This window comes from Typopeltis vanoorti, chromosome 7 (assembly GCF_054136105.1).
Source record: "Typopeltis vanoorti isolate ZY-2024b chromosome 7, IOZ_Tvanoo_1.0, whole genome shotgun sequence".
NCBI lineage: Eukaryota > Metazoa > Arthropoda > Arachnida > Uropygi > Thelyphonidae > Typopeltis > Typopeltis vanoorti.
In genome coordinates this window covers 96,428,696-96,449,782 of record NC_143555.1, presented here as the reverse complement: position 1 = coordinate 96,449,782, position 21,087 = coordinate 96,428,696, and the positions used below count along the sequence as shown (strand labels likewise).

Below are 21,087 nucleotides of genomic sequence, written 5' to 3'. Positions count from 1 at the left end.
AAAATGCAAAGCTATAATTTATCAACAATGAGCAAAAATATTCTACAATTACATCACAAAAAGTACAGAACATCTATGTGATTCACTAATTAAACCTAAACCAATTTAACATCATATTGGAAGTTCAATGGAATACTGACAGCACTAAGAAACAATTAAAAACTAATTTTAATCACAGACATCAGGGAGTACAAATAACACTTGCGATGTGCACACAATACTTAATTGTATATTGTGTGTTAATGGAATTAAAACACAAGAAATTAATTAAACAGCTTAATGCTTCCAGTATATCTAGGTGGTGCAGTTTCAGAGGGGGGGGGGGGGTGCACCACCTACATAGGACTTGAGTCACTCGTGTTTCTGAGTACTGTGTTGTCTTTGTGTGTATGTGTGTTGCAAGTGTTATTTGTACTCTCTGAAGATGTCTCAGTGACAGACTAAATATTGGAAGCATCAAAATTAATTTTAATCCTTTCTTAGTGCTGTCAATGTTCCATTAAACCTTCAGCATGATGTTCTCCCAGCACTTAAGCCTTTAACACATGGAAACTGATTGAACAACAGCATTTCTATAAAAGAATGCACAATTATGCTTTCCTCAACAGAGTCATGATAAAATTATGTCAACTTTATACAGGATGAATGGAGAAATACTGCATTTGGACCATGTGTTTCTTGTATATGACCACTTTGGGATAAACTTAAAATATAAATTATTCATTTACTTATTTATTGAAAGCTCAGCATCAAAGAAAATATGCCAAAGACTTCAAGTGACTAATGCAGGTAAAGATCCCCACAACGCCTATTCAAAATAATAGCTATGGATATCGATTATTTTCTAGAAACTCATCAAATTCCTGCCATGTACCCTCAAGGGGTGTACAGGATATGATAGTACTACACGAAAAATTTACATCATTACTAACTTCCTATCTGCATTTTCCTCCAAATCAGTCTGTTACTTGTGTGTTAATGGAATTATCAGCATTATCAGATCTTATATTTCTATTGTCTAAGGCACTTTGTACAGTATCAATCCACCTATATCATGGTCTTCCTCTGGGTCATTTTCCTGCCAACATGCAGGAGCAATATGCAGGAGCTAGAGGAAAAGAGTGATACTGGGAGGTCAGCTTTTTCTTTGGGTGCTGTAATAGTGGTGGCATCTGGACAGAAGACAGAGAGGTGGGAGTGCAGAGTTGGCTTCTGTTCCAACGGCTTCTGAAAGGGACCAGAAGGGTACCGCTACCGTTTTGACAGGACATTAGTTTCTTTCGCTAGCAGCTTTTATGAAATTGGATTTGGATTAGTTGACAACTGATTTACATTTATTATGTGCTCTGCATAGGCTGAGTTTTTGCTTTGACTGGTTTCATACATCCTCTATTGAACAAGAATTTGGAAAGTGCACAGGAATTTTGGATGGAATGGGGGATGAATGCCTTCGTGCCATGCCAATGAAAATGATTCCGTGACTCATTCACATTGCAGGTGTCTGGGTCAGAAGAGCAGAAGCAAGTCATGCTATGGGAAAGAGCAGCAGTAGTTCCAGAGATCATCCCACTTTGTACCTTTGTAGTGCCAGAGGACACAAGGTTAAGTGTGGTCAGAGGAGGGATGTTCTGTGAAACTGGAAATTTGTACTAGATTGTCGTCTGAGTTGCTGAGAGGAGAGGTAACTTCCACAGTAATGTCTGAAAGAAGAATTAGTTAATAAGAAGGTCAAGGGTATTGAGAGAGTGGATGGGATTATCTGGAAGAATTCAGGTAGATAGCTGCATAATTTGCATTAGATCACTGCTTGTAGCAAAACTTTCGCATCACATTTTGCTTGATCTGTAGTGTTGGAGAAGGGGAGCCAGTTGGAGATGTGGACATTTGAGTCACCTAAGACAATGACTTCATTGTTGGAGTATCTGGATTGTAGATGGTCATGTTTCACATGGAGAGGAAGGTGAACAGGTCTTTGTGGTTTTCAGTTTGGAGATTGGTAAATGCAGCAGATGAATGTTACTAAAGTGGGGCAAGGAAACCTTCAACCAGAGGAGGTCAAAAGCAGGGGATTCTAAATTTTGTACTCTCTGGCAGGCAATGTTAGGATGTACAATTGTGCACAAAGGTGGCAAAATAAATCAAGAAGAGTAGAATTTGGGCATTGAAGGTGAATTGCGGTTGATTTAGCTGTAATTTGGATTTTTAAACCATAGATGTTTGTGAAGTGAATGCGAAACTGATTTTTTTTGGGTACAAATCCTAGTAAGTTTAGAGTATGGTGTGTCTGGTTTGAATTGTTTGAGTTAACTGGTTTTTGTGAGAGAGAGAGAGATGCTCACAGTGTTACCACCATTGTTTGTCTGTTTCATTGGTTTGCTATTAGATGAAAGGAAAGAGTGGGGACATGCAGTGGGGACGAAATACTTGTAGGGAGCAACCAGTCTCAATTACAAAACTTTTTTTTTTTTTGTGCAAAAAACAAATGTAGGATAAACAAATGCCAATAAAGAAAGAATACATTGAACTTCTTACCTGTTCAGGGTCAGCTTCATATATCAACTGGAAAGAAAAAACAAATAAGCACACAATTCTCTTCATAATTACAATGGCAATCTTCAAATCAAAGCTAAAACTATTCAAAGAACATACAATGCTTCAGCAGCAATAGTACTAAAGCAACCACATAAGAATTATGCTTAATACTACATTCCCCCCCAAAAAAAGTGATTCTTCACCAATATAATGTAGCAAACCAGGCTTGCAACTCATACATCACCATACTATACAATTGTCCCTTTGAACTCAAAACAACCACCTTATAAACTACATATGATTTCCAATCTAATTCAAAAAAAAAGCTAATTCATCATCATCAAATTCCTGCCATGTACCCTCAAGGGGTGTACAGGATATGATAGTACTACATGAAAAATTTACATCATTACTAATTTCCTATCTACAATTTTCCTCCAAATCAGTCTGTTACTTGTCAAGACTCCAACATTATCAGATCTTATATTTCTATCGTCTAAGGCACTTTCTACTGTATCAATCCATCTATATCTTGGTCTTCCTCTGGGTCATTTTCCTGCCAACCTGCAGGAGCAATATGCAGGAGCTAGAGGAAAAGAGTGATATGATGTGACTGCAGCGGAAAGGAAGGTGTCGGGTTTTTGAAACACAAATCATCACGAAATTCTGTCATGGAATTTAACCCTATCAATAGCAAAATTGCTCTAGTCCACCTGAGAAGAAAACCACTCAATATCACCATCATACAGGTCTATGCCCCAACCACAGATCACGACGACTTCGAAGTAGAGGAGTTTTATGGTCAACTAATACAACAATCACCAGAGTGAATAGAAAAGACCTTCGGCAAGGATTATCTCCCATTTGTCGGACCATATGGCTATGAGGTGACAAACGAAAGAGGTTTTGAATTGATAAATTTTGCCTCACAAAATGAAGTTACCATTACTAACACTCTATTTCCCCATAAACCTTCCAGAAGATGGACAGGAACTTCCCCTGATGGTAAAACACACAACCAAATTGACTTTATCCTTGTAAGCACAAGATTTAAAAACTCCATCAACCTCACAAGAACCAGATCATTTCCTGGAGCCGACATTGGCAGCGACCACAATATGGTCATCGCAACTGTGAATATGAAAATGAGGGAAAGATTACCTACAAAATCAACTCGTAAAAGATATAATATAGAAAAATTAAAAGATCCCCAATAAATACACTATATAAATACAAATTAAAACAAATTTTTGACACAAGCTTCAAGAAACATAATAGTATCGAATCTAAAACGAAATACTTCTCACAAAAGATAACTGAGACAGCTGAAGAAACCCTTGGATACCAAAGGAAAATAAATAAACCATGGATAACCAACAATATTTTGGACCTATGCAATGAAAGAAGATATTTGAAATCTCATATTAATTGTGGTGATAATAGAGAACAGTATAAAAATATTACTAAGATTATTAAAAAAGAAATCAAACATGCTAGAAACTTATGGATATTGGATGAATGCAGAAGAGGACTTAAATAAAAATAATTCTAAAAGTGCTTTTCAAATTATCAATAAGCTAACCAAACCTTTTATCGCAATTAATTAGAGCATAGAAGATGAAACTCCTATCATGGATAACCAGAAAATAATTGATAGATGGAAATGTTACGCAACCAAGCTTTTAAGGACCCTCAACTGACTGATGATATTTTGGATGGAATTTTGCCAGGAGGTTCGGAGGAAGGAGATTACCCGATATTAAAAGAAGTTATTGCAGCAGTTAGCTCCTCAAAAATTGGAAAATCACCGGGAAGTGATGGTGTCACAGTGGAAGTGATACGCAAAGGAGGTGACATCATCATAGACACCTTACTAAATTTATTCCAAGAGGTATGGAACACAGAGACTTGGCCTTCTGATTGGCAGACTTCTGTCCTTATACCTATCCCTAAAAAGGGAAACAGCAATAAATGTAGCAACTATAGAACAATAAGCCTTATTAGTCATCCAAGCAAAATCCTGTTAAAAATACTATTGTCAAAAATCGAAAAGAAAATAGAAAGCAGACTATCAGATGAACAAGTAGGTTTTCGGAAGTCCAGAAGTACAATCGACCATATTTTTACAATACACATACCAGGCGAAAAATACATAGAACATAACAAAATAATCTGTCACAACTTCTTAGACCTTCAAAAAGGTTTTGACTCAAATATGGCACGAGGCATTATGGAAAATTATAGAACATTATGGTTCCGGGATGAACAGGGGGGGGGGGGGTAAAACAGGGATGCATCTTGTCCCCTCTTCATTTTAATTGTTTTCTGGAATATGTCATAGATGAAGCTTTTATGAATATGACACTGGAATAGTAGTTGGCGGACTAAGAATAAATAACTTACGTTTTGCTGATGATATCGATCTTCGGGCAGAAAGTGAAGAACAATTACAAGAGATAAACAGCGTGTTTTCGGGGGGGGGGGGGGGGGTAAAACAGGGATGCATCTTGTCCCCTCTTCATTTTAATTGTTTTCTGGAATATGTCATAGATGAAGCTTTTATGAATATGACACTGGAATAGTAGTTGGCGGACTAAGAATAAATAACTTACGTTTTGCTGATGATATCGATCTTCGGGCAGAAAGTGAAGAACAATTACAAGAGATAAACAGCGTGTTTTCGGAACATTAAAAAAATATGGATTATACATAAACCTACAAAAAAACAAAAACAATGATAACCTCAAAATCAGACATTGAATTCTTAAAGATACAAATTGGCAATAAGCAAATTGAGAATGTAAAGAAGTTCACTTATCTAGGAAGCACGTTGAGTCAAGATGGTCGTTCAAAAACCGACATTAAATACCGAATTGCTAAGGCAACCGTGGCCCTACAAAAGTTAAAACCATTGTGGGGAGATAACAGAATAGCAATCACAACCAGACTAAGACTAATTGACACCTTGGTGAATTCTGTCCTTTTGTATGGTTGTGAGGCCTGGACTTTATTGAAGGAAGATGAGAGGAGACTCCTGTCTTTCGAAATGAAAACTTACAGAAAACTTTTGAGAATTCTCTATACCGCTCATGAAACCAATGATAATGTCCGAAAACCTAACCCTAGAAGGAATCATTCTGGGAACAAGGGTTAGGGGCCGACCTAGATTAAAATGGACTGATAACATCAAAAAATGGACAAATTCCTCCCTTTCTCAACTGACATCAAGAACAAGAGACCGAGACGACTGGAGGAGGCTAGCAAAGAGTATCACCTACCAGCCATGAATGACCCAACGGTTCATATAGGACTATAGGAGAAGAAGAAGAGATCTGGAAAAGGCATATGATAAGGTGCCAAGAGAGAACCTATTCAATACGCTACAGTTATATGGTGTCAGTGGAGCATTATATCAAGCAATATTTAATCTTTATTTGAGTTGTAAGTCGGCAGTTAGAAGTGAAGGAAGTACAGAAGATGGTTTAATGTTAAATCTGGTGTGAGACAAGGATGTACATTATCCCCTCTGTTATTCATTATCTATATGGATCACATTATGAAGGAAAGTGGTATTAAATATGATATCAAAATTGGAGATGTTAATGTCAGCTCTTTGCTTTATGCGGACAATGTTATACTTATCAATAAATCCTCTACGAGTCTGCAAGATTCCTTGACTAAATTGAATAACTGTTGCAATTGATATGGTATGAAGGTCAGCAATAAAAAGACAAAGACAATGAAAATAGGCAGAATCGTTGAAAATGTCAACTGCATTGTGAACGGAGAACCTGTGGAACAAGTAAAACATTTCACCTGCTTAGGCACGATTTTTAGTGAAGATGGTAAATTAAATATGGAAATTAACAACCGAATCAATAAAGCTGGTATAGTAGGAAGTCAATTGAATAAATTCATATGGAATAAGAGAGAAATTAGTCGGAACACTAAATTAGCAGTATACAAGACAGTGTTCAAACCAGTTTTAACTTATGGATCTGAGAGCTGGGTCAGAAGTAAAACACTTGACCAAAGACTAGAGACCGCATATATGAGAGTCCTGAGAAAGATTAGAGGAGTGAACAGATGGCATCAATGGCAATATCATATTAAAAATGAGGATATTAGGAAAGAACTTGACATTATCAGCATGCAGGAATGCATTAGCAGAGCTAATCTCAGAAATTATGGTCATTTAAACATAAAGGGCGAGGAAAGATTGGCAAAACAAGTGTTCTCTGCCAGGTTGGCAGGAAAACGACCTAGAGGAAGACCAAGATATAGGTGGTTTGATAGGGTACAAAGTGCCTTAGACAACAGAAATATAAGATCTGATAATATTGGAGTCTGGACAAGTAACAGACTGATCTGGAGGAAAATTGTAGATAGGAAATTAGTAATGATGTAAATTTTTCATATAGTACTATCATATCCTGTACACCCCTTGAGGGTACATGGCAGGAATTTGATGATGAAGTCAAAAATAGTCTCTCTTTTTTGAATTTACTGTGGTGGAGCTGGCGTACTTTGGACAGACGGGCAGATCAGCAACCATCTATCTACCTAGAGAAACACAAGTCAAACATCTGCAACCAGGACTATGGTCAGCCAAGCCTGACTGACCATGTCTTGGATACAATCCACAGGTTTCTTGGGAAAAAAACACCATTCTCCACCACAGCAAATTCAAAAAAGAGAGACCATTTTTAGAATCTGCAGCTGCTCTCAGAAATCAGCCTGATCTAAATAAATACGGTTGCATTAAGCTTCCTAAGATTTGGGAAACGCTAATCATCAGAGATCCACCTTACATTCCAGGTCACCTACAACCGCCCACAGAGGGCACTCCACCTAAATAGGACTTTAGTCACCCACGTGGTTGGCTTAGTATCATGTGGTATAATGTGTATATGTAACATTAGTTTTTTTGTAATCCCTGAAGACGTCTCAGTGACTGAGATGAAATACAGGAAGTATTAAATTGTTTTAATCCTTTCTGAGTGCTGTATACAATCCATTAAGGCTTCAACATGATGTCCTCGCAGCACTTAAGCCTCAACAGACGGATTCTGATCATTCATGGAAAAGAAATAGCACGCAAATCCAGATAATACGGTAAGTCAAAACTACGACTATCTAGGCAACTAAATATGCTGGCCTTTTTAAAATGATGTCGGGATACAGGAGTGATACCCAACTGTGTTAAGCTAAAGATCAATTTTAATTCAAAAAAAGCCCTCCACACATATAATCGCACCAGCTTTGCAGTACTGCGGGAACAAATCTCCGCTACTCATGCGGAGATTTGTTCCTGGATACTGACAATGTCAAGTTCTTTCCTAATATCCTCGTTTTTAATATGACATTGCCATTGATGCCATCTGTTCACGCCTCTAATCTTTCTCAGGACTCTCATATCTGCAGTCTCTAGTCTTTGGTCAAGTGTTTTACTTCTGACCCAGGTCTCAGATCCATAAGTTAAAACTTGTTTGAACACAGTCTTGTATATAGCTAATTTAGTGTTCCTACCATACCAGCTTTGTTGATTCTGTTGTCTATTTCCATATTTAATTTACCATCTTCACTAAAAATTGTGCTTAAGTAGCTGAAATGTTTTACTTGTTCCACAGGTTTTGAAAGTTTATTTTTCACTTGGTTAGACTATAATAAATTTAGTTTAATCCTTTATCCAAGTGTGAGCAAACAAAGTTTGCGTCTGAAAATATCATCAGGACTGGGGTAAGGTAGCACAACACCGGGCAACTCGCAGCAAAGGTGGAGTAAGCTAACGTCACTCCTATCTCAGTATCTCCCATAATGCAAAACACATCTCCTTGCGGATATGTATAATGTAATGCATTAAGGGAAGGGTCAGTAGCCAGACGTTTCGACCTTTATTGAGGTCTCTTCAGTGGAAGCCAGGCCCAGAGGTGGAGATACTAGGCAGAAGCAATGGCAGGTCATCTTTATCTATAGAGAGGTTAGCTTGCACCACCTTTCCTGCGAATTGTCAGGTGTTGTACTACCTCACCCCAGTCCTGAAGATATTTTCAGGTGCAAACTTTGTTTGCTCACACATGGATAAAGGATTAAACTAAATTTATTATAGTCTAACCAAGTGAAAAATAAACTTTCAACATCTTTCTCTAAATCCAGAGTAATTTAATAAAAAAGGTGGCACACCGTTTGGCAACTCCTATAGGTAAAGATGACCTGCCATTGCTTCTGTCTGGTATCTCCACTTCTGGGCCTGGCTCCCACTGAAGAGACCTCAATAAAGGTCGAAACTAGTCTGAGCAGTGGCCCTTCCCTTAATGCATAACATTACACATATCCGCAAGGAGATGTGTTTTGTATTATGGGAGATACTGAGATAGGAGTGATAATAGCTTGCTCCACCTTTGCGGCGAGTTGCCTGGTGTTGTACTACCTTACCTCAGTCCTGAAGATATTTTCAGGTGCAAACTTTGTTTGCTCACACTTGGATAAAAGATTAAACTAAATTTATTATATGTTCCACAGGTTCTCCGTTCACAATGCAGTTGACATTTTCAACGATTCTACCAATTTTCATTGTCTTTGTCTTTTTATTGCTGACCTTCATACCATATCTATTACAATGGTTATTCAATTTAGTCAGTGAATCTTGCAAGCTTGTAGCAGATTTATTTAGAAGTATAACATCGTCTGCATAAAGCAAAGAGTTGACATTAACATCTCCAATTCGGATAGTGTTTAATACCACTTTCCTTCATAATGTGATCCATATAGATAATGAATAACAGAGGGGATAATGTACATCCTTGTCTCACAGCAGATTTAACATTAAACCATCTTCCTGTACTTCCTTCAATTCTAACTGCTGACTTACAACTCAAATAAAGACTAAGTATTGCTTGATATAATGCTCCATTGACACCATATAACTGTAGCGTACTGAAAAGTTTCTCTCTTGGCACCTTGTCATATGCCTTTTCCAAATCGACAAAACTTAGGAATATAACAGATCTCTGTTATATTCCCATGCTTTCTCGACTATTTGTCGTAAAGTGAAGATCTGATCCTGACTGCCTCTATTTGGCCTGAATCCAGCTTGTTCTTCCACAATTCTTCCACAATACTTGCATAAATCTTGCCAGGAACGCCAAGAAGGGAAATACCTCTGTAATTCTCACATTCAGTTTTATTTCCCTTTTTATATATGGGTACTATGAGAGCTCTACTCCAATCATCAGGAATTCTTCCCTCTGTCCAGACCTTCTGAACTATGTAGTACAGCCACTGTAAAACTTTTATACCACCATACTTCAGCATTTCTGGTCAAATATCATCTACTCCTGCTGCCTTTCCACATTTCAAGCTTTGATGGCTTTTTCTACTTCAAGTATAGATATGTATTCCTGACTGTATGCTATGCATGTTGAGTGTTTTTTACCACTGTGCTATCACTGCTTGTTTCATTTAGCAATTTTTTGAAGTAATTACTCCGTACTTCAAGGATATCTTTTTCTCCAGTTTTCATGTCACCTTTATCATCTCTAACTCCTTTTACAGCACTCTTCTCCATTTCTAAACTTCTTCAACAATCTCCAAAATATCTTACCACCTTCTTGATATTTATTTTCTATGTTCTTGTGAAAGTCCTCCCATGACTTTTGTTTAGCTAGTTTTACACAGTGTTTAGCTTTCTCACATTTGTCTCTGTATTCTCTAAGAGCACAAGCTGACTTATTTGCCAGGAACTTTTGATATGCTTTCTTCTTTTCCTTCCCTGACTCTTTAACTTCCTGTGTCCACCTTGGAGTTCTGATTTTTCTATCCTTGCAGACAACTTCACCACATGCCTCTCTGGCTGAATCAATCGGGGTTTTTTTCTTCAAGGTTTGCCACTGAATCTCCAAGGTTTGGTTCCTGTTCTCAAACTCTTTCATTTTTGATTCAATAAGCTTTGTGTATTTCAGTCTACAATTCACATCTGAGAGCTGCTCAACTTTTATTCGCTTTAAAACTTTCTTACATGTTATTCTTTTCAATATGAAATTCAGTTTTATCCTGCTCAAGACTAAATAGTGATCGCTTCCGATTTCAAATCCTCTGTACACTCTGGTGTCCTGCACCAGGGAGAAAACATCACTATCAACAGTAACATAGTCAATGAGACTTTTCTCATTCCTAGCCTCTTCTCTCCATGTGAATTTGTGCACATTTTTACGTTGGAACATGGTGTTAGTAATAACCAGTCCATATCCTGAGCAGAAATCCAACAGATATTTGCCATTATTATTAGCTTTGCTCTTTTCTCCAAATTTTCCCAAAATATTTTTGTATGTCTGACAATCATTTCCTACTCTATTTAGATCTCCAACAAGGACCAACTTTTCCTTTTTTATTGTGTCAGTTGCTTTTTCTAAAGCATCAAAAAATTCCTCCACTTCTACCTTAGTAGAACCTTCTGTAGTGACCATAGTCACAAATAAGTCTCATTGTCCAATTCCCCATTCTGATATTTGCCCAAATCACTCTACTTGAGATTGCCTGCCATTCAAGAAGATTAGCCTCATTTTGTGTTGAATACTATGGCTACTCCTTTTCCTTGATTGTTATTGCCTTAATATAACATTTTGTATTTATTGCTCAGAAATATCTCACCAGTTTGTCTTTTTTGTTTCAGTCACCCCTATTATGTCGATCTGGTATTTCTAATCTGATTCCTCAGATAGCTCCGTTTCTTTGCCATTCAGGCTTCCTATGTTGATAGTACCGATCTTTCACTCTGGTGATGTTCAGTTGGGGTGTGCTTTCAGATTTGTTCCATTAGCTGACTTTTCACTGTTCACCCTGGAGAAAATAATGGGGGCCTTGTGTAACCGGGCGATGCTCCCAGCCGGCATGAAATTTTGTCATGTTGTACCATCATTTTGTATATTGGTTTAAGCCGATAAGAATACAATTTGGTCGGCTAAATCCCAAATTGCCAGCCCATCCTCGTTCGTTCAGTATCCAGGTAGATACCCAACAGGGTGCACCACGAGAAGGTAAGGATTAGACATTAGGTCAGAAGCCTTGGTCAGTTCTCCGCATTTCTTTAAAAGCTATGTGGAGATCTGCTCTCAGTTATACAGCTTTGATCCTTAAGCACCCCTTATATATATATATATATATATATATATATTTTACTTTATTTATAAATTTATTATATATTTATAATATTTTATAATTTTATTTTATTCATAATATTTATTTATTTATATATAAATTTATAATATTTTATAAATAATTTTATTTTATTTATAATATTTATTTATATAAATATTTATAATTCTTTTCAGTGTAAAATTGATTATTGTATTATTAAATTATAAAATATTGTATTATTGGGGAAAAAAAACGATAGTGAGAAATATATTTATACATTGTAACTCACCATAGAAGTCAGCTGTGCAGTGGAAGCAGCAGAAAAATGTCATCTTGTTGGCGAAACGCTTACCATATTTACTCGAATATAAATTGCATCTCTGATTTTACTTTACAAAAAAAGACATTTAAAAGTTTTGCATATACCTTGAACATGAAAAATGTTTAAACATGTTCAAGTCAAGGCGATAGTAACCCGCTCCTCGCAGTTAACAACACACCCTTCATAACAGCCATTATACTGCAGATGCAAGAAAAACAAGTACCGTATATTATCGCATATAATGCGAAAAATTTATGGTAAAAAATACTACTTAAAGTTAGGGGTTTGCATTATATGCAGATCCTAAAAAATATAACATCTTATTAGACTTGCAAACACAATATATACTACCTAATGCCTATGCAACCAAATCTACTTGACCCACTCGCATTGGGAGCGCACATCGTATCTGCACATAAAGCTACTTACATTACTGGCATTATGCGCAGATACAATGCACTCTCCATCGCCGAATGATAGAGCAGAGTGAGATAGATAGAGCACAGTTAGGTATATCGGTTTAACCACAATTCATTTTAAATATTATTCGTTAAACAAACCTAGCCTGAAAATGCGCCAACAGAAACGTAAACGTTCATCTTTTGAAGCAGGATTTAAATTGTGTGCCGTGCAGTTTGCAGAAGAATATAATAACAGTGTTGCTATGAGAGAATTTGGTGTAGCAGAGAGTAATATTAGACTTTGGCGTAGGCAAAAAGACAGTCTTGAAGAATCCCCAAAACGAAACGTGCCCGTCGTGGAGATGTAGCATCCTTTCCAGAACTCGAAGAAGAGCTAAATGAATGGATTTTGACGCAACAAGAAGATGGCATTATAGTAACAAGAAATGCAATTCATTTTCGAGCTCTACAACTCAAGAATGGTAAATTCAAGGATATACCAGTATTTCATCTTTTCTTGCTTCGCCTGGGTGGTGCAACAGATTTATGGAACACAAAGCATTAACATTACGACACTGAACAAAAATTGCAGAAGTTACCAAAACAGCTTGAAGAAAAAGTGCAGTCCTTCCATAAATTTATCATAAAATTATGGAAGTGTCACAGATATGAACTTTCCCAAATTGGCAATATGGATGAGATGCCCATGTACTTTGATATGCCTGGGAATCGAACAGTAAACTCAGTTGGTGAATAGGGTGTCTTCATAAAAACAAGGGACATGAAAAAACGCATTTTACCATTGTTCTAGCATGCATGGCAGACGGAACCAAATTAAAGCCAACAGTGATATTTAAAAGGAAGAAAATTCCCAAGCATATGAAATTTCCACCAGGTGTAATTGTTCGTGCCAATCAGAAAGGTTGGATGGATGAAGGTGTACAATTGTGGCTGGATTAAGTATGGAACATACGTCCAGGTAGCTTGTTACGTCAACAAAGCATGCTAATCTGGGATATGTTCCGGGCGCATTTAACAGAGGCAAGCAAAGAGAAAGCACGTGAGCTACGTACAGACCTAGCAGTCATACCGGGTGGTCTAACTTCCGTTTTGCAGCCGCTTGATGTCAGCTTGAATAAGCCATTTAAAGATCACTTACGTGAAAAATGGAGAGAATGGATGTCATCTGGTTTGGTGAAGATGACAAAGGGGGAGAATTTTCAGAAGCCTAAGATCACCCTAGTCACCAGCTGGGTTAAAGAAGCATGGGATTCGATACCATCTGAAATGATTCAACGCTCATTTCTTAAATGTGGAATAAGTAATTCAATGGATGGATCCGAAGATCACGTCATATACGAAAGTGAGGATGACACACAACAAATTGGAGAGCGTGAAGACGATGACGACAACTGCTACACTGATGACGCAATCCCTACAGATGAATTTATAAATGAAATGTTTGACGACTTAAAAGGTGAAGAATTTAAAGGATTTTGACATTTTGTTTTAAAATAAATATTTCTTTCGTTAATTCGTATTGTATTATTTATAATGTTATTGAACAAGATTAACAGATCGCATTATACGTGGACATGGCATTTTAGGACTAGTTTTCAAACAAAATTTCTAGTTTGCATTATACGTGGATCGCATTATACGCGATAACATACGGTAGTTTTATCGTATCCCTGAATAAGGTACAGAGCCTTTTGCAGTCTGTAATATATTTCTCAACAAATGCTGCAATTACAGACAGCTTGAATAAAAACGGCGCTAACTAATGAATCACATGTCGCCCTCTCACAGAAACTATGCTGTATTGACTCAAGCAAAACCATGTGTTGCACAGAAAACACAGTATCTAACTAATAACTATTGTCCAATTTTTCAATTACATGACCGGCGGGCTCAACGACACCCGCTGTGAATGTGTTAAAACTAAGAAATATATAGTGAATGTTGTTATGACAGTTTCAGATGTTATGGAATTTGGTTGAAGAGAATTAGCATTTCAACTCAACAATTGTCAGTTGCCTTTGTCTTTGGATCGTGCAATCTTTTGTTAATACTGCACCAATCATATGCACATCTTTATAGCTGCTCTCTCGTGTAAAACAAAATTTAACTTGTACATATTGTAACAATTAAAAAAAAAGTTGAATAATTTATAAGCGTATAAAAAGATATGACCTGTGAATCATCGACGTGCCAGCAAAATTCTCAGATGTGCCACCTCTGGCAAGCATGCCATAGGTTTGCCATCTAGGTTTTAGGGCATCTGCCGACTTATTTGCTAGGAACTTTTGGTATGCTTTCTTCTTTACCAGGACTGCTTCTTTAACTTCTTGTGCCTACCATGGTGTTCTTATTTTTCTATCCTTACAGACAATTTCATCACATACCTCCCTAGCTGAATCAATCACTGTGTTCTTCAGCGTTTGCCACTGAGACTCCAAGATTTGGTTCTTGTTTTCAATTTGTTTCATTTTATCTTCAATAATGTTTGAATAGTTGAGTCTACAATTTACCAATAAAAGCTGCTCAACTTTAATTATTTTTAAAAAACTTTCTTACATATTGTTCTTTTCAATTGTTATCCATTTTTATCCTGTTTAGTACTAAGTAATGGTAAGTTCCAAATTCAATTCCTCTGTACACGCTTGTATCCTGAACAAGCATGAAGATATCACTATCAACAATGAGGCTTTTCTTATTTCTTGTGTCTTCTCTCCATGTGAACTTGTGCACATCATTATGTAGAAACATAGTGTTAGTCATGACTAGTCTATGTCCTGAGCAGAAGTCCAGTAAATGCTTACCATTATTATTAGCTTCACCCTTTTCTCCAAATTTTCCCAAAATCTTCCTATACATTTGGCGAGATTCATTTCCTACTCTGCTCTTCGGATCTCCAACAAAGACCACTTATTTCTATTTTCTTTTTCAGCTGCCTGTTCTATTGACTCAAAAAATTCCCCCACTTTTTACTTAGAAGAACCTTTAGTGGAATCATAGGCACAAATAAGCATCACTGTCCGTGTTCCCAGTTCAAAGTCTGCCCATATAACTCTACTTGAAACAGCCTTCCAATTAAGAAGGTTATCTTCATGTTTGCTGTTGAATGCTATTGCTACTCCTTCCTTTCCTTGATCATTACTGTCTGAAAATAACATCCTATACTTATTATTTAGTAAGATCTCACCTGTTTTTTTGTTCTTCTTTGTCTCAATAATGCCAATTATGTCCACGTGGTACTTTTCCAATTCTTCTGCAAATTCGATTCCTTTTCCTATCTTTAGTTCTTCTGATGTTGGTTTTTTTCTTCTTCTTCTAGATGTCGAGTTGGAATGTGTTTCAGTAGCTGACTTTTCAGTGTTCGCCCTGGTTCCCTGACAAAAACAGTGGGGCCCCCTTGTTTAACAGGGCATTGCCCCAGCAGAGAGTGCAATTTGGTCAGCTAAGTCTCAAATTGCAAGCCCATCTTCGTTCATTCAGTACCCAGCAGATACCTACTAACAGGGTGAGGAATACTACTAACCATGAAGATGAGGCATGGACACTAGGTCAGAAGCCCCCAGTCGGTTTCTTGCATTCCTGAAAGATGATGTGGAGGTCTCCTCCCACTTATTGGCTTTGACCCTTAAGCAACCCATTAGAGATTACTCATAGATAAATTAGAACAAAAACAATATTGATAGTGGCCAATATATGAAATAAGAGCAAAAATTATAGCTTAGTCCTAAAGTGAAAGGCTTGCTACGGTGTCTGATGGCCAAGAAGTGACAAAATTTAACAGTTTTCTTTTTAGTTAGTTATTTTCTGTTAGTTAAATTACAGTTCACAAGTTGAAAAGTGTTGCTGTCAGAGACTGATTCATTTGATGAAGGTAAGTTGACCTGCTTAGAATGACTGTAGCATTACCTTTGTCAGCCTTTGTTATAACGATATGTTTATTAGCATTTAATGACTTAATGGCTACTAGATTGCTACATATTGCTTTGGTATTATTCAACATGTTACAGGTATCTAAATTTTATCAGCTATATTATTATGATACCCTCCATGGACTCAGCACTCACCGCAAGAAGTTCATTCAACTGACAACATTTTTAACAAAATGAATCTTAAAATCCTTACCACTCCCTGTGTTAACAACATATTCTGGTAATACATTCCTTTCACTCACAATTAGTTGAAAGAAATTTAATACCCTTTTCAATATGGTATATAACATCCAGTTTATTAACAGTTCTAAGTGACTGCGAAATTTATGCCTTTATTAAGCAGTGAAAGTTCATTATCTATCTAGAGTTATTCATTGACCTTTGAGACCTCAATAAAGGTCGAAACCGGTCTGGGTAGTGGTACTTCCCATAATGCACAGAATTATACGTCTAAGGATATGGGTTAGATTTAAATTTTAATATATGCAATTATATTTGTATAAAGGATGAAACCATCATAATTCCTTGGCATCTTAAATTTATAATGTTGCATTACCTATCAAGAACTTATAGGACTCTAGGTCTCCTGTCTCTCAGTTTCTTCATCTTTGTCGCTGAGGTGTCTGTGTTTAATACAACTGTATTTTCCCCTGATGATTCTGATTTGACTTCAGCGAAATATAGGATAATAAGTAAATAAGTTTATTTATTAACCAACATGTTGTCAAGTTCCTTAAAAAATATAAGATGCTGGAGAATCAATGTATAAGCCTAAACACTAGGATTATGGGGATATTAAAAAAATTTTAATAAATAACTCAGCTGCTGTACAAATGATTAAGTAGAGAAGAATTCACATTCATTCCAAGAGTTAAAAACACATTTTTCTAAAAAATAAAAATAAATAAATAACAAAATTGTATAAAATCATGGGTTTTTTTGTGGAAAGTTTAAAAAACTGTTAATGAAGAATTTTTACTCTTACTAATGAAAGTTTTTTTTTTTGCAAATCTATAACACATTAAAGTACATTAAACCTATAATACAGTAGTACCATGGGCGGGATAAAGATTTTTTGCTAATTTTTTTTAAAATCTATTTTATATATTTTTTGCATTCTTTTAATTTTATTTTTATAATCTGGAAACCCTGCTTTAGAGTTCATACATGGAACTTTTCAAGCCTATTGTCATTCAGGCCTCTAAATAAGTGGGGCAGTAATTTCACACCTAGTGATGAAGGTCATCTCCCACCTAAGGATAACTGCTAACATTCATGCAGCAGGATTCAGACCACAGCATATTGGTTAAAGAGCAGATAAACTAACCACCTGGCCAACCAAGACATCAGGTTATAAAAATGCATAAATATTATGAAAACCTTGTTGCTCCACTCCCAACAAACATTTTAAGTACAATGGCCAATAACCTAGTATCAAAACCTAATCAATGTTCTGACAGGGTGGCTATGCCTATCTACACAGTCTGCTGCTACACATGTCAAATGCATATATTCTCAGGCCAGTTTGTTTTGTAAGATGAAAAAAAAAAAAGAAAAAAAAAGTTTATGGATGGAAAAAATCCCCATCTCTTGAAAATGGCTAATTCATCTTTTCTGAAAATTCTTCAATAAAAGGTTCTCCATTTCTTGAATTAGATTCAAACCCCCAGGTATTTATTGTCATTATCATCTAAACTATGGAGACTCACATATTTATTATGAAATCATTACATATAACTGATATTTAATCGTTTGCTACATATGACACATGAATTGTTATACCTTCAATCGCCTCTTCAGCTCTTGAAAATCAGCTTCTGAATAAGTCATCTTCTGACCTTCTGAATGACTTGCCATAACAAAGTTAAATCTTGATATGATGTTGCAGCTTTCTATCACATTCCTGAAAATGTAAAAGAAATTTGTTTATCATCTAAAATACTCTAACAATTTAAAAACAATTTAAATTTGATATATATAAGTAGCATTTTTTGCTTTTATAAACATACATTGTTTTAATAGAAAGTAAAACATTTGCCTTTGAAGCTTTAAAAAGTTTTGAACTGAACATTTACAAAATGAACTTTCAGCATCAGCTACCCTAGTACTGCATTAAATGATGTAAACTTTGCTCAGGTCTTTATATTTGCCTACCAAGCAGGTAAACATTATGCCTGATTCATATAAAATTATTATCTATACCATTAAAATCTAATCAACATTTAAATTTCAAACTCAAATATGAGTATTTATTTTTCCTTTTATTTTTTTTAATTAATATTTACACTTAAACACAAGGTAAAGGTAATCATTAAATAATTATACAGCCACGTATTTTCGTCTGAATTTAACAGACCATCATCAGTGGCAGAAAGTTCAAAGAAGGTAGAATGCTAGCAATGGATTTAGTTGAAATAAACTTAGCAGCATTAATTATATTTCTAATAACATTCTAACTGAAGACAGATTAATCATTAAAAAAAATTAATGGTGATTTATTCTAATTAAACTTTCCCATATTTTTGACAAAGAGAGACAATCATTCTGATTTAAGTTAGGGCAGTGAAGGAAGGTCTCTCCTTAAATAAATGTTCAAATTTATATTGACATCAATGTAGGAGGCGAGTTTCAGACCAAAAAATTTTGTAGTCTGCATCCTAACAACGCTAACAATGGATTTGGTCCGAAACTCGCCTCCTACATCAATGTCGATATAAATTTGAACGTTTATTTAAGGAGAGCGTTGAGGCCTTGCTTCACTGCCCTGACTTTTTTTTTTTAAAATGATTAATCTGTCTTCAGTTAGAACGTTATTGGAAATATAAGATAACATGGCTAATTTTATTTCAAATAAATCCATTGTTAGCATTGTACCTTGTATGAACTTTCTGCCACTAATGATGGTATGCTAAATTCAGACTGAAATATATGGCTGTATAATCATTAAATGATTACCTTTACCTTGTGTCTATGTGTAAGTATTAATTAATATACTATAGCACAAGTTTCTCTTAAAGAAAGAATGTTTTTTTATGCGATTCCCACTCACAAAATGTTGTAAGCCTATAGTACATTGGTACCATAAGTGGGTTTTAAGGATTTTCCTATTTTTATTAATTGGATAATTTAAAAAATAAATAAATAAAAAAAAGCTAATGCCTTTTTATTCTCGTATAGGATTTTTTTTTTTTTTTTTTTTTTTTTTTTTTACACAGCGTGGAAACTCTGCACTAGAGACCAAACACTGAACTTTTTCAAGCCACTTCAGGCCTCCAATTAGTACTACTTTTATATTATTATATTTGATATAAAAGAAATGGATATTATTCTCTTTTAGTAGGCATTGTTATATTAATAATACTATTGCACTAATAAAGGCATGGCAATCAACAATTCATTCTCAATATACTCAATTCTAGTAAAAGCGATTTTTTTTTTTTTTTAATCTAACTAAAGACCGCTTCTTTTGAATCCTTGATGGACCTGTGTTTCACTCAGGATTTCTCCATGAGTGCAGGTCACAAAGATGCCTCCAACGACTGCTTCCTTATTTCTTTTTATTTATGTGAATCCATCCAAGAAAGGCTGTAAACTTACAGTTAGATAACCCAGGAATCCTCTTTAAATTTGAAAAATTTGAAGTGGCATGGAACTTTTTCATGCCACTTCAGGCCATTACAAAGGAAGCCCCTCACAGAACAGCTAATGAAATTAATCTATGACTGAAAACTATTCCTAAAACACCCATTACCACTTCAGGTCTCAAAATAAACGGGGCAGTCTCACAGAATATAATTATCTCCAGCACCTAAAGATATTTACCATTTACAAACATCTATATCCACAATCAGTAGCCTGACTGACTGGAGAATGCAGTATTACCTATCCATATGGCAGCCACGAAAAAATTTAATACATTTAGCATTTTTTCTCAATGAAACATGAAAATCTTCAAGCTATCAGAAAAGTTAATTAATACATGAAATTTTAATTATATTTTTTATTTTTGCATTTGGAAGAATAATGCATGCCATATTGTTTTTCCAACTGCTGACATGGTTGACAGTGCCATATGTGGGCAGTGGTTAGAAGAAAGGAATTTGTTGTGTTTTTCGAAGACCTGAAAGTTTTAATTGTTGATGGAGAAAAAAATGGGGAAGACTGTTCCAAAAAGCAGAGGGGTAAGGAATGAAAGCAGTAGATGAGAAGTTGGTTCCATGAGTTTGGAAATGAACCATATAGGTGTCGATCAGCAGATGCTCATGTTCATATATGACTAGGTAAACTGGAGGGATGGTAGAGTAGGTAGGTTTATGGTAAACTGTGAAAGAAGATAGCCTGAGGGAAAATGTGTGACAAGCGTGTCTAGAACACAATTTGAAAACAATAACTCTCTTCCTTTTCTAGACATACTTGTCACGTGTCTTTCCTTCACAGTCTACTGTAAACCAATGCACAGGCCAATACATAAAGATTCATACAACACAAAAACTAGAGGTAATCAGTACCCTCAAACACAGAGCATGAACAATTTGTTCTGATCAGTAGGTGCTAAAAAAAAAAAGGAATATGAAATTATTAGCCAAGCCTTTATAAAGAATGGCTACAACAAAAAAAGTTCAAGATCCTTCTTAATAATACCATCAAAGATAAACGATTAAAAAATGCCATACCATACATTAGGAGAATACCAGAAAAAATAGACAGAACATGTCCTGTTTTGTTGATTATAACTGATATTTCATAATGG

General features: G+C 35.7%; 1 protein-coding gene across 2 annotated transcripts in view; it reads right to left on the bottom strand.

The window, feature by feature from the left end:
• LOC150104885 (uncharacterized) overlaps positions 1-21,087 on the bottom strand; it is a 162,794-nt gene that overhangs the window by 78,184 nt on the left and 63,523 nt on the right. For both annotated transcript variants that reach the window (XM_090395396.1, XM_090395395.1), the window contains 2 exons: positions 18,120-18,240; positions 2,533-2,559 (listed from right to left, as the gene is read on the bottom strand). In XM_090395396.1, coding sequence (XP_090251522.1) covers positions 2,533-2,559; positions 18,120-18,194 — 102 coding nt within the window. In that variant the 5' untranslated portion in view covers positions 18,195-18,240. The remainder of the gene's footprint in view (positions 1-2,532; positions 2,560-18,119; positions 18,241-21,087) is intronic.